An 11692-nucleotide genomic window follows, 5' to 3' on the forward strand; every position below is an offset into this window, starting at 1 on the left:
GAAATGTTTTTTGTAGTCCAGGCATCGAATAAGGAATAATACTACGTATAGAACGGCAACTCGCCGCTCCCCACCAGCGGCTCAGATAGGTAACCTCACACACGTCCCCCAACCTTACCCATGTGGTTACTTTAGGCTGCAATCGTGTGGGCGTCAGTTATTACACACAAGTGTAGTGTCTGTGTAAAACGAGGTCAGGAATGTGATCCAGAGGTTTAAACAGTGAGAAATTATTGAAAAGAATGATAAAAAAAAAGTTCACCGGGTCATCTAGATAATATTTTTTTTTTGTCGACCCAGGCGGTGTCATCCACAAGCTTCGTATACAAGGAGCAGAAGAAGTTCAAGTCCCCGCTCAAACAGCTGGCGCCCGCGCCCCTCACCCCGGCCACTCCCACCGGCCGGGACAAGGGCAGCGAGCTGGTGCACAGCGTCAGCTTCTACAGGAGGATGCAGAATGCTGTGAGTTGTCCTACTTGCATCTTTTACAGCGCGTTTACTTGTAGCCACATCCTAGACGCTTCAAAAATCTCATTCTTAGATTGTGCCGTCTTACTGCTTTGTTCCTTAACTAAATATTAAAAAACTAAATAAAAACTTAATAACTTAACTTTTTACATAAATATTTATGTTACTTCATTTATATGAGGATCTTACATTGTTTTAAGTTTACGCGGTTATTATCATAATTAAAAAAATCTATCACAGGTAATAACTTCTGATTGTTGAAATTTTAGTTCTGTGCAATAAAGTATATTTGATTTGATTAAAACACATAATAACGGGTTCTTACCGCGTTTAAATGGGGATATGAAACTCCCGATATTTCGTTTCGATAGTTGGCAACAACTTACAACAACTTGGCACGTGATATGAGGATCTTTCCAGGAACGTTCTTCAAAAAAACAGTAGAAGGCGCTGTTCAGATTTGTCTTTGTTTAACCTTCTAATTTCAAGGATAACAGACATTATGCATCTTTTGTTTATAAAATATCGGACTTATTATTACGTTTTTAAATAGAAAAAAAAAAATGTTTTCCGTCAGGTTTAGATCTGTCTGTATGTAGTAATCCTAACTAAATTTAAGGATTGGAACTGTCTCCCGTCGTCTGTTTTTCCAACTAGTTATAATCCGGAGTCTTCAAGGCATTTGCTAGGGAAGCGTGATCCACACTAGACCTGTTCCAACGCGATAATAATATAGGCTATTAAAAACAGCGCTGCAAACGTGCAGTTGCGTCCTCCAGTCTTAAATGTATCTCCAATTTCAGTCATCAACCCCATCGACGCCGATGCGTATAATCCGCCACCACTCCCCGGAGCGAGACATCCCGCCCACGCCGGGCGAGCCCGCCAACAACGTGACCACGGTGCGGCAGCGCATCAAGGAGCTGCAGCACGAGGTGGCCAAGCAGCAGCAAGTCATATCACAGGTAAAATATCGTCATTCTGACACCCAATGTGATATCCTGCTCAACCCTGACGAGCTTCCAACTACGTGACCAGATGACCATGGTGCGGCATGCATGGACGAGCTTCAATACTCCTCAAGCAGCAGCAAGTCATATCATAGGTAACACATCGTCACTCTTACATCCAATGTGACATCCCGCTCAATCCTTCCAGTCCGACCTTCGAACTATGTGTCTAGTGCATGCATGGAAGAGCTTCAAAACTCCTCAAGCATCAGCAAGCTATATCACAGGTAACAAACCACCAAAGAAGAGAATTATAAATTATGACTCCGACGGAATTCCTGCAGTAAAAAGACGCCAACGTTATGATAAAGAGAGCTTTATTACCTAGCTTAGCAGATAGCATAAGAGTGAAAATTGGAACAATTTAAAAAAAACACAAGTAGATAAACGTCATATCAAAAAACAGCCTGTGTCCTTTTTAATAAAGAGTTTTTACAACAATTCCAACCCGGAATGACCTTGTTCTTACACCACCGCCATCAGGTCCTTATACTGTCCAAGCGATATTTTCAAACACGAACACGAAAAGAGAAACTTGGGGTAAGCAGAGACTATGGAATTTCATTTGCTTCGATCCTGACACACTTCTCTTACTTCCTCCACATTCATCAATCGATTCACGTACGCCGATTCAAAGTAGATCGTACTATAAACCTTTGCTAAGGACATCTCCAACTTGGTCAATCAATTGGAGTAAGCTTGTTTTTAGTTTTAAAATGTGGTTGATTAATTTGTACGTTATTGATTGCAGGCGAGCCAAGCTCTGAATCTATGCGCTGCAACAGTTGAGTTCAGCGGCTCTACAGAACAAGCCGAAGGGGAAAGGTTGCTGTTACTGGCGAGTAAGTAGCCCACCAAAACCTTTTTGTCTCTCAAAAGAAAACATTTGGATGCGTTTGAAAACATTACACTCATGAAGATAAGAAGTTTTAAGATTATGTTTCGGATAAACTCTGACAGCGTATCTATCTGAGCGGCGTCGAAGCAAGTTGAGCGCCAGCAATTTTAGCTTTAATATTGATTCACATAAAATTTCGTTCACTAAGCCTGCAAATTCTTTCTATATCTTACTATGTCAACTCATAGCAAGAATACTACTTTAACTCTCCGCCCCGCGCCAATTCGGATCTGACACCGATCTCACCCCTTCTGGCTCTTACTTTAGTCTTAAAAGGCTGTGAGCCGCTAAGGAGTAAAAGGAAACGCGAGGACTCTCTGCCTCGCTAGTACTCATGGGTTAGACGGGACGCGGGGTTCTTCTCTCGTGTGGATTGTGACGTCACTGACCAACATCAACCCTGGTGCCAGGGTTCCTATTGAGCCGCCAAACGCCTCTGACATACTTATGTAACTACACACTGATAAATAGTAATAGGTCCCGGGATTCGAACCTGGGACCTCCGGATCGTGAGCCCAACGCTCAAGCACTGGATCGTGGAGGCCGAAGAATAAGATTTTTGTACGGAGTGTCAGGTGTGCCCGTGATTCATAAGCAATATTCTTCTCTGTAGCGCATCGTCGTCAGGCGTGCCTGCACGAGATCCAGCGGCTGCAAGTGGAGGGCGCGGGCCCGGCCGCCGCCGCCGGGATGGCCTCCCTTCATATCACCAGCCTCAACGTGCCGCTCCGGAGGGACTACGTCAGACAACTCAACGCTGGTCAGTTGAAAATTGACTTGTTTTTGCGTGTCTGTTTATAATAAACAATTCATATTCAAATGTATCTATTCTGTAGTATTATGTATATCCAGCACCTGCAAGTAGAAGGCGCGGGCCCATGCATTTTATATCATGTTTCTATAGCGTTGACTTCGATTTTCCTGTGGTCCTGAGTCCAACCTAATATTTTGTCCGACATATCACTTTTTTATTTCCATAGCTAGGTAAATCTAATTACAGCATAAACTAAATATTAATATAAAAACACATTTACTTACAAAAAAACCTATTCAAAAATATATAAAAAAAATATATTTCGTAACGCTGCGATTTTCTATCTTGTGGATTGTGAAGTGGATTACCAACCCCATCAACGCTGGTGTCAGGGTTATTACTGAGCTGGGTTAGCTGTGTATCGCTGCGATGATGTGTCTAAGGACTTGGTCATGGACTTTACCACACGCAGTGATGGTGTATCTCCAATAACCAGTATTCGTCCCCGCAGACGGCGCGCTGGGCCACCACGCGCTATGCCTGCTGAAGTGCCGCGACCGCGTGCTGGCGTCCAGCATGCAGCTGACCAGCCCCGCCGCCACGCTGCTGCACTTCCCCGACGAGATACGCATGGACGGACTCACATCAGACTTCAAGGTAACGGCTTCCGTTTCTATTGAACCGTCAAAAGCCCCTAATTTAACATTTAAACAGGCTGTTAGTAACATCGTAACGAAATCTTCGAGGGATGATTCAAACCATGCTTCTGAGTTGATAACAAGTGAAATTTTCCGTCGCAAAAGTATAATAAGTATAGTAAAATTTTCATGACTTCCGACAGGAAATTCCACTTGATATCGACTCAGAATCATTGTCTGAATCATCGCCCTCAGTATTCGTACCAATAAGAAGTAATTGCAAATTAACGGCATGCGTGGGTCAATGGTTGAGCGTCGGGCTCTCGAATAGGTCCCGGATTCTAATCCCGATGGGTCCCCATAAAAGTCACATTGTGTTCTCTAGTTTGGTTAGTATTGCAGGCTAATTAATCACCCTGTTGTCCGAAGCACAACCAACTCAGAAGCACGGATTATCTTACTTTCTTCTATTTACTTAGTAAGTATGTAGTTACATGAGCCATGTTTTGGCGGCTCAATCAGAGTTAATGACGTAGGTTATTGACCACAAAATCCACATGACTTCTCCCATAATAAAAAATCTTCGTCGATTCCTGGGTCTGCCTCCGATCCTGCGTCCCGATCGCTTATGGGTCCACCGGTAGGAGCTACGGACGTGAGTTGTACGTTGTACATCAAAATGTAATGTGTAATAATGGTTGTGTACATTTCAGGTGACAGTGGAAGTGTACCTGCTGCAAGCATCGAAAGAAAACTTACCGCACGATATCAAATATCACATTACCAACAAGAAGGTGAGTTAATCATTACACACGCAAAGTCATTTCCACATACATTTCCACACTCCCATTTGATTTAATATCTAGAGGTGTTTTCGAATGCCCTCATTGAAGCTATTTGACGTTTGTTGGCATTGCGCACTTACTTTTACATGCGCAAATATCAAATTGCGATATTGCTTTATGTGGCCTTTAGTCCCCTCTGGTGTTCCAAAACACGGAACCTTCCTAGAAAACACGAACATAATGGTGCTGATTCCGGTATACACCATCTAAGGTTATATATTAAGTTATACCTGTAATTTTCTTATCCGCCGAAAAGGAAGTTTTATATTGGCCAATAACCCAACAGAATTAAGTTGACAGCACATATCAAGCGGATCGCGTATTAGCGAGATGCCTATTTTATTCGCCCGGGTTATTATTTCATTGTAAAATTATCAGTTGTCAGTTATCCGTCCCTTTCTTTTTCGGCGGATAAGAAAATGACGTGTATAACTTAAAATAAAATTAGGAGATGTCTGCAGGAATCGAGGCCATTGTGTGATTAAGATCTGCAAATTTCTGTTTTCTGGCAAATAAATTATTCTATTCTAAACGATTATGTTCTATTCACAACGGTGTTATTTGAATTATTTTACCACCTCTTTGTATTTTATGTGTTCTCGCAAATAAATTGATTTGATTTATTCCAGTCGAGTTCCAAACTGCTGACACCTAAATCCAAGGTATCAGAGCTGAAGACCCCGCGCGTGGTGTCCCCCGCGGGCCCGGGCGCCGTGCGCTCGCCGCAGTTCTCACTGCACGGCTACTGCATCTTCGCGCTCTCACAGGCCAGCAGGAAGACCTTCACGCTCAGCAAGGTCAGCACCTAACTCTATGTCTTGTATGTTTTATAGTTAAATCATAGAATAAGGAATAATACGCAGGTTATTTTATTTTTGTCTACCATACGCAATAATAACAATGTAATAATAATAAATAATAATAATAAAAAAGTTTATTTAGGTAAAATCTACGACACACATATACATTTAAAACATTAAAATATACACACATAATATTAATATTTAGTTGGAAAACATAAAGGTATATGGTAATGTGTTTACGTCGTGGTTGTGTTATCCCCGCAGGTCCCCCACGGCAGCCCGCTGGAGGGCTCGGTGAACATCGAGATCAAGGCGCGGGTCCGCGTGCCGGCGCCCGAGCCGCACGCCGCCTTCCTCACCGCCTTCGACGACGTGAGCGGCCTGGGCGCCTGGCACCGCCGCTGGTTCCGCCTGCAGGCGCCGCGCCTCGCTTACTGGAAGTACCCCGATGACGTCAGCAAGAAGGTGGGACTCTATGACACTCAATACAATACAATACAAATACACTTTATTGCACCAAAATAAAAAGAAATAATTACAAAAATCGCTCACACACACACACTCACACACACTCCTAACACACACGACACTCCTATAGCCCCTAGACCATTCTCACTACCGTTACTCACTGTCAAGACATGTTGATTGGTAGTGGACTGTTTTTTTGTTTTTCATCAATCTCACGTGAACATGCTGACGCAATAGGCTAGTTTCCAATTATTTAAACCATTTACATAACATAGCATAACAAATACTTTATAATACTTTTTATTAATCTTGTATAAAAAAGCACACTTTGACGTCATAGAAATGCGTGATAAAATGTTGGAATTATATTACGTGTTTCTTAATTAAAATTCTTAAATAAGTCAAATAGAAAAAATATACTATTTTTCGTCAGTTTTAGATCTGTCTTTATTTAGTAATCAGAATTTGGTAATTTATCTTTGAACTAGGATACTACTCAATTAAAATTAGAATTCTTCAATGTCTTTTTTTCTTCTGTCAATATACACCTGCACAGTCTTCAAATCCAATCTATTAGGAGATAATATATCTATACTAAAACATCATTGTTAGGCAGTTGTCTTCCAATAACCATCTCCACACACTAACCGCCTTGAAACGTGGTATTGTTCGTGATTTGACAGGCAAGCAAAATTGAACTGAAACATAATTCGACTGAACTTTGCACGGCTGTCAAATACTTATACACGCGTTCACCGTTTGCTTATACTTAATTGGAAATAGTTATTTTCATTTAGGTATTGTCTACCGTACCTCATCTACTATATAAATAATATAATAAACAATAAAATTTATTTCCACAGATGCCAATTGGCGACATCGACTTGACAACAGTCATATCGGAGAAAGTGATCAAAGCGCCTAGAGACTTGTGCGCGCGTCCCAACACTCTCCTACTCGAGTCTTCAGTGCCGGCGGGGCTCATAGTCCCGGACAGCGGGTCCCTGGTGTACGTGAGGAGGGCGGACGGGTCTGTGGTGCGGCGACACCTCTTGGCCGCAGACACGGCACAGGATCGGGACGTCTGGCTGGACTGTCTGAACAGCGCGCTCGAGTATGTTCGTTGCTCTACACCCGACGATGAATGAAGGATGCACTTAGATAATGGTGCCTATACTGTGGTTGACTTAACCTCATTTTACTTTGGCATCTCTTAAACTAATACTGTCCTTCATTTACAGTAAACGTAAGAAAGAGATAGAGTAGTTTTAGTCCTGCCAAATTAAGTTGATTGTCCGAATCGGCGCCATTGTCTACGTATTATACTTTTAACGGCATATGCATTCAAATGGCTCTATTATCTTATTGTTAATAGTGATATCAGAGAGAACGAAGCTCTGAAGTGTACGTCTGAAGAATGAATGAAGGAATGATTCCCGAGAATGTGAACTGTAGTACAAAGATTGAAAAAAAAAAACATGTTTAAAAATCTAAATTTGACATATACATTACACACAGGCATTAGTAGTCTGTTATATATTGACTTGAAAATGGGAAATTTTAATTTCATAATCTAAACTATTTAAAAAGAAATATGCAAATAACATTGGGAATTTTATGGTATTATTATTTTAATTTGTCTTTTTTTAAATACTTACACAAACAGTAATTCCGATGATATTTTGAGATTTTACAATCGTAACGAAATTAATGTTTAGTAGGTATCTTATTAAAACTATATAAAAACGCTGACTTGACAACCTTACTAATTAGGTAAATGTTTTAGTTATACGACAATACATATAGGATATGTTATAATTTAATATAATTTTATAAAAAATGCTTGGCAGTGCCATGACAATTTTACCCATAGATATATCTTGCTAAACACATTTCTGATTTTTGTATGAAAATTACATATATCTGATGAAATAAATTCAATGACTTCGGATCACAAAAACTAAGTACAAGCTGCAAAGTGTCTTAATTGTTGCTAAACTGCTGTAATGTTAAATTGTAACTATTGCTTAGCTTAAAACTAATATAGTCATTAGTTATTAGGTACTAATTCCTGTACACCGTCTAATTTTATTTTAACATATACCTGTCACCTTCTTACCCACCGTAGAGGAAAGGAACGGGTAATTGATGCGCTGAAACACACGACACCTTAAGTCAGAAATCTTAACTAAAAATTTTCACGGTGGCGTATAACTCGACAGAATTAAGTTGACGGATTATTATTTCGTTCACTCATTCATTTTAAAATTAACAGCTGTCAATCAAAACAAGTTATCCTCAATCCCCAATGTCCAACTACCCCCAATCTCCCAATAAGGATCTAATTGAAATATAGTCATGAGCATATGTTATATAGTGATGTCTTATATCAATCATCTCTCACTTTCGTTTTCGGCTTTAAAATAAAATTAGGAGGTGTTTCCTGGTATCGGCACCATTGTTTATTTAATCTAGTATTCTGACTGACTTTATTTAGATATAAACGCTTCACAAAAATGTGTGACATATTTAATGTTTTTAGTTTTCGTTTTTCACAACCGTGTCCTTACGATAACTTTAAGTTTGACGCTGGGTTAGGTTAGGATAGGGTAGTTTCCAACTAGAAAAAGTAACTGATCTTTTTACTAAACGTCAAAACCTGTGACGTGTGACATAGAAAAACGTGATAAAATGTCGCATTTATTATTAAATTTTTCATTGTTAAAATTCATAAATAGTTTAAATAGAAAAAAGAAAACTTTTTTGTCACTTTTAGATCTGTCTTTATTTAGTAATCATAATTTCATAATTTATCTTTGATCTAGGAAACTACTCAATTTTATGCTTATATATAATACGTATCGTCACAGTAACAAAATCTTGGTTCTGTGATGACTTGAAGGGAAATCTAATTATAATATTGTAGATTATAAAGGTTATTTTTAATCTGGATGTGTGGTTCACTATGTACAGTGAAAAGATGAAACGGAGTAGACAAAAAGAAATATTTAACGGACTGGATTTCCCGGTCTTCCCGACCCCTTTAGAGTGTATCCCACTGAAGCGAAGCGGAGACGCGCGGAAGTGACCAACCACAGCGCGCGAGAGAATGAGAGAGGTGACGTTCTATCACTGTCTCGCTCTATGTGATTAGTCGATTTCTATACGTCTCTGCTTCGCTGGTGTTATGTGAATGAAAACATAAGCTGGAATCTAGAAACGGACTAATATTTTAAAATTATTTAAATTAACTTTTCAAACGCCGGAACGCAGATCTCAACCAGACACAATGTAAAGTTTATTATCTCTGGTATTTCGGCAGATGAGAGGTTAACAAAAGGAGAAATAGCAACACCCGGTCGCCATGATGATAAAAGGGTAGAAGAAAAAGAAAAGCGCAGTGTTGCCATAATACAAAACATATATTTTAGTGTCTATTGAAGAGTCTCTGCTCCGATCCGCTTTAGCGGAAACGCAGCTTTGTTTTGTCGGAAAACATTCTCAATTCAAATAATCCATCTAATAATGACTTTTTCAACAATTGTTTAAGATTACATATTATATAACTTTTCTAACGAGTTTATCGTTATTTTATTGTTTGTTTATGTATCTTGTAATGCTATACTATAATTGATTATATTAATGCACTAGCTTTACGACTTGGTATTCATTTAGATTAGTATTGAAGATTGCAATAATGTTATGTGTAGAACAATATTTTATGCTTTGTACATAAAATCAATTATTACCGTAATAAATATAATACTCTATGTACAATGTTTTATTTTTATAACTTGGACACAATGCAATCTTAAGTGCAGGGGGTTAAAAAGCCACATCGAAGCGATTCATCAAGAAAGCAATATTGTTTCATTTGTTTGCATTGCGCACTTTCTTTTATATGCGGAAATGTCAAATTGCAATATTGTTTTCTTAGATGAAAAGAAAATTTTAACCCCCCGGTTTTCACTAACACAGTTGGCTCGACCATTATAGACGGCGCTACGGCTCACAGTATCACGTTGGTCTAACAGAAAGCTTGGTGAGGTGTGGGTACTTAGTTCATCTTGCGATGGATGTACCTCTGACACTCTGGGTATATAGTCGTGAGCTTGTTTTATTAAACAAAATGACCGGTTCAGTACTAACGGCCTCCGTGGTCCAGTGGTTGAGCATTGGGCTCACGATCCGGAGGCCCCGGGTTCGAATCCCGGTGGGGGCATGTCACAAAAATCACTAGGATCCCTAGTTTGGTTAGGATATTACAGGCTGATCACCTGATTGTCCGAAAGTAAGATGATCCGTGCTTCGGAAGGCACGTTAAGCCGTTGGTCCCGGTTACTACTTACTGATGTAAGTATGTATTCGTTACACGAGTCATGTGAGGGGCCTTTGGCGGCTCAATAATAATCCTGACACCAGGGTTACCCACACGATAAGAAGTTCAGTACAATTATTGATTATATTTCAATAAGAAAGATTTTACACTCGTCTCAATGCGCGGTAAGAATTAGATCTGACAAAGTACGTAATCTAGTGTTGTGTCGTTTGTGACCATAGTAATGTATCAGTCGATATTAGGTCGATCGATTATTTTCTATCTAACAGTTTTAATGTTTATTTGACACGAAGGATTTTGAGTGTCACTCAATATTTGTAAGAAATGAAACAATTGATAATCAACTTCTGTCGTTTATTATACAATTCTTTAACTGTTACAACTCTTACGTACTAATGGTAACATTTTCGCTTACACGAAATACATTAGTAAATACTACAAATTATCATTTTTCATCGCTGGATCGTGTGTGGGTCATAAGATGGTCGCGCATTCAACTTTATATACTTACCTACCTACCTGTATACTTAACATTAAATACAACCTATAAGTTATGACTAGAGTGACACAAGAAGAAACATAAATATAATAAAAAAATACTCTTATATAATACACTGCATGTGGATGTTTTCTTTTCACGTAGGTCAGCTGGAAAAAAAAATCCACTGGACCACGGAGGCCGTTACATTTTGATTAAATGACCTTACGCGTAGGTGAAGTTACCGTTCCGTTGACCTTAAACACATCAGCACTGGCGTAAAATCTACAACCCTAGGGACAGGTGAAACCATCAAGTTGTAAACGCGGTTTATGATAATGCTTCCACGAAAAACTACTCAAAGTACTCAATACGCTGATGCTAGCTCCCTCGGCGAGTGTGTTATGAAGAATAACGGGACATTTTAAAACATGCTCTTGATGGTGTGTATTTTATTTGATAAGGTGCAAGGGACTATGTACATTTTTGTACCGGGTGAAAGCCCTCAGCAATCCCCATTTGTTCGGCCCAGTAGTTAATGTCATCCGAGGCAAACCTAAAAAGCGTGTCTATCCATAATGTAGGTATTATTTCACTCGACGGTTTTTTAGGGAATATATGAATAGGATGTAATTGAAATTGGATTTTAAGGATTTAGGTCTGGTTAGATAGTTTTTTTTTTTTATAAGGCATTTACATTTTACACTTACGAGGTTTTGGCGTCTGACCTTTCAGAGAGTCGCTATTAAAGTCTCAAATGTAACTTGAACTACAAATAAACACATAACCCTCCTCTCGTTGCGCAGTCGGCTATAACAATAACTACTTCAAAAATATCTCGCTAATTAAAGAAGGTATCAAACTCTTGATAATGAAATTAATTAATATTCTAAGAAAGCGTTCTTAATACATGTCTTGTTTATAAAATAATGTCTTAATAAACTAACACTGAGTATTTATGGCAAGTCTCATAACCGAAAGTTCACGAAAT

At 39.1% G+C, this 11692-nt stretch overlaps 1 protein-coding gene across 3 annotated transcripts in view; it reads left to right on the plus strand.

The window, feature by feature from the left end:
• The window catches only part of LOC126376469 (anillin), a 65834-nt gene extending 57542 nt beyond the window's left edge, over positions 1–8292 (plus strand). For all 3 annotated transcript variants that reach the window (XM_050023853.1, XM_050023854.1, XM_050023855.1), the window contains 9 exons: positions 301–462; positions 1272–1433; positions 2230–2320; positions 2990–3136; positions 3642–3787; positions 4482–4562; positions 5243–5410; positions 5681–5881; positions 6748–8292. In XM_050023853.1, coding sequence (XP_049879810.1) covers positions 301–462; positions 1272–1433; positions 2230–2320; positions 2990–3136; positions 3642–3787; positions 4482–4562; positions 5243–5410; positions 5681–5881; positions 6748–7032 — 1443 coding nt within the window. In that variant the 3' untranslated portion in view covers positions 7033–8292. The remainder of the gene's footprint in view (positions 1–300; positions 463–1271; positions 1434–2229; positions 2321–2989; positions 3137–3641; positions 3788–4481; positions 4563–5242; positions 5411–5680; positions 5882–6747) is intronic.
• The last annotated feature ends 3400 nt before the right edge of the window (positions 8293–11692 follow it).

This window comes from Pectinophora gossypiella, chromosome 21 (assembly GCF_024362695.1).
Source record: "Pectinophora gossypiella chromosome 21, ilPecGoss1.1, whole genome shotgun sequence".
Classification (NCBI taxonomy): Eukaryota; Metazoa; Arthropoda; class Insecta; order Lepidoptera; family Gelechiidae; genus Pectinophora; species Pectinophora gossypiella.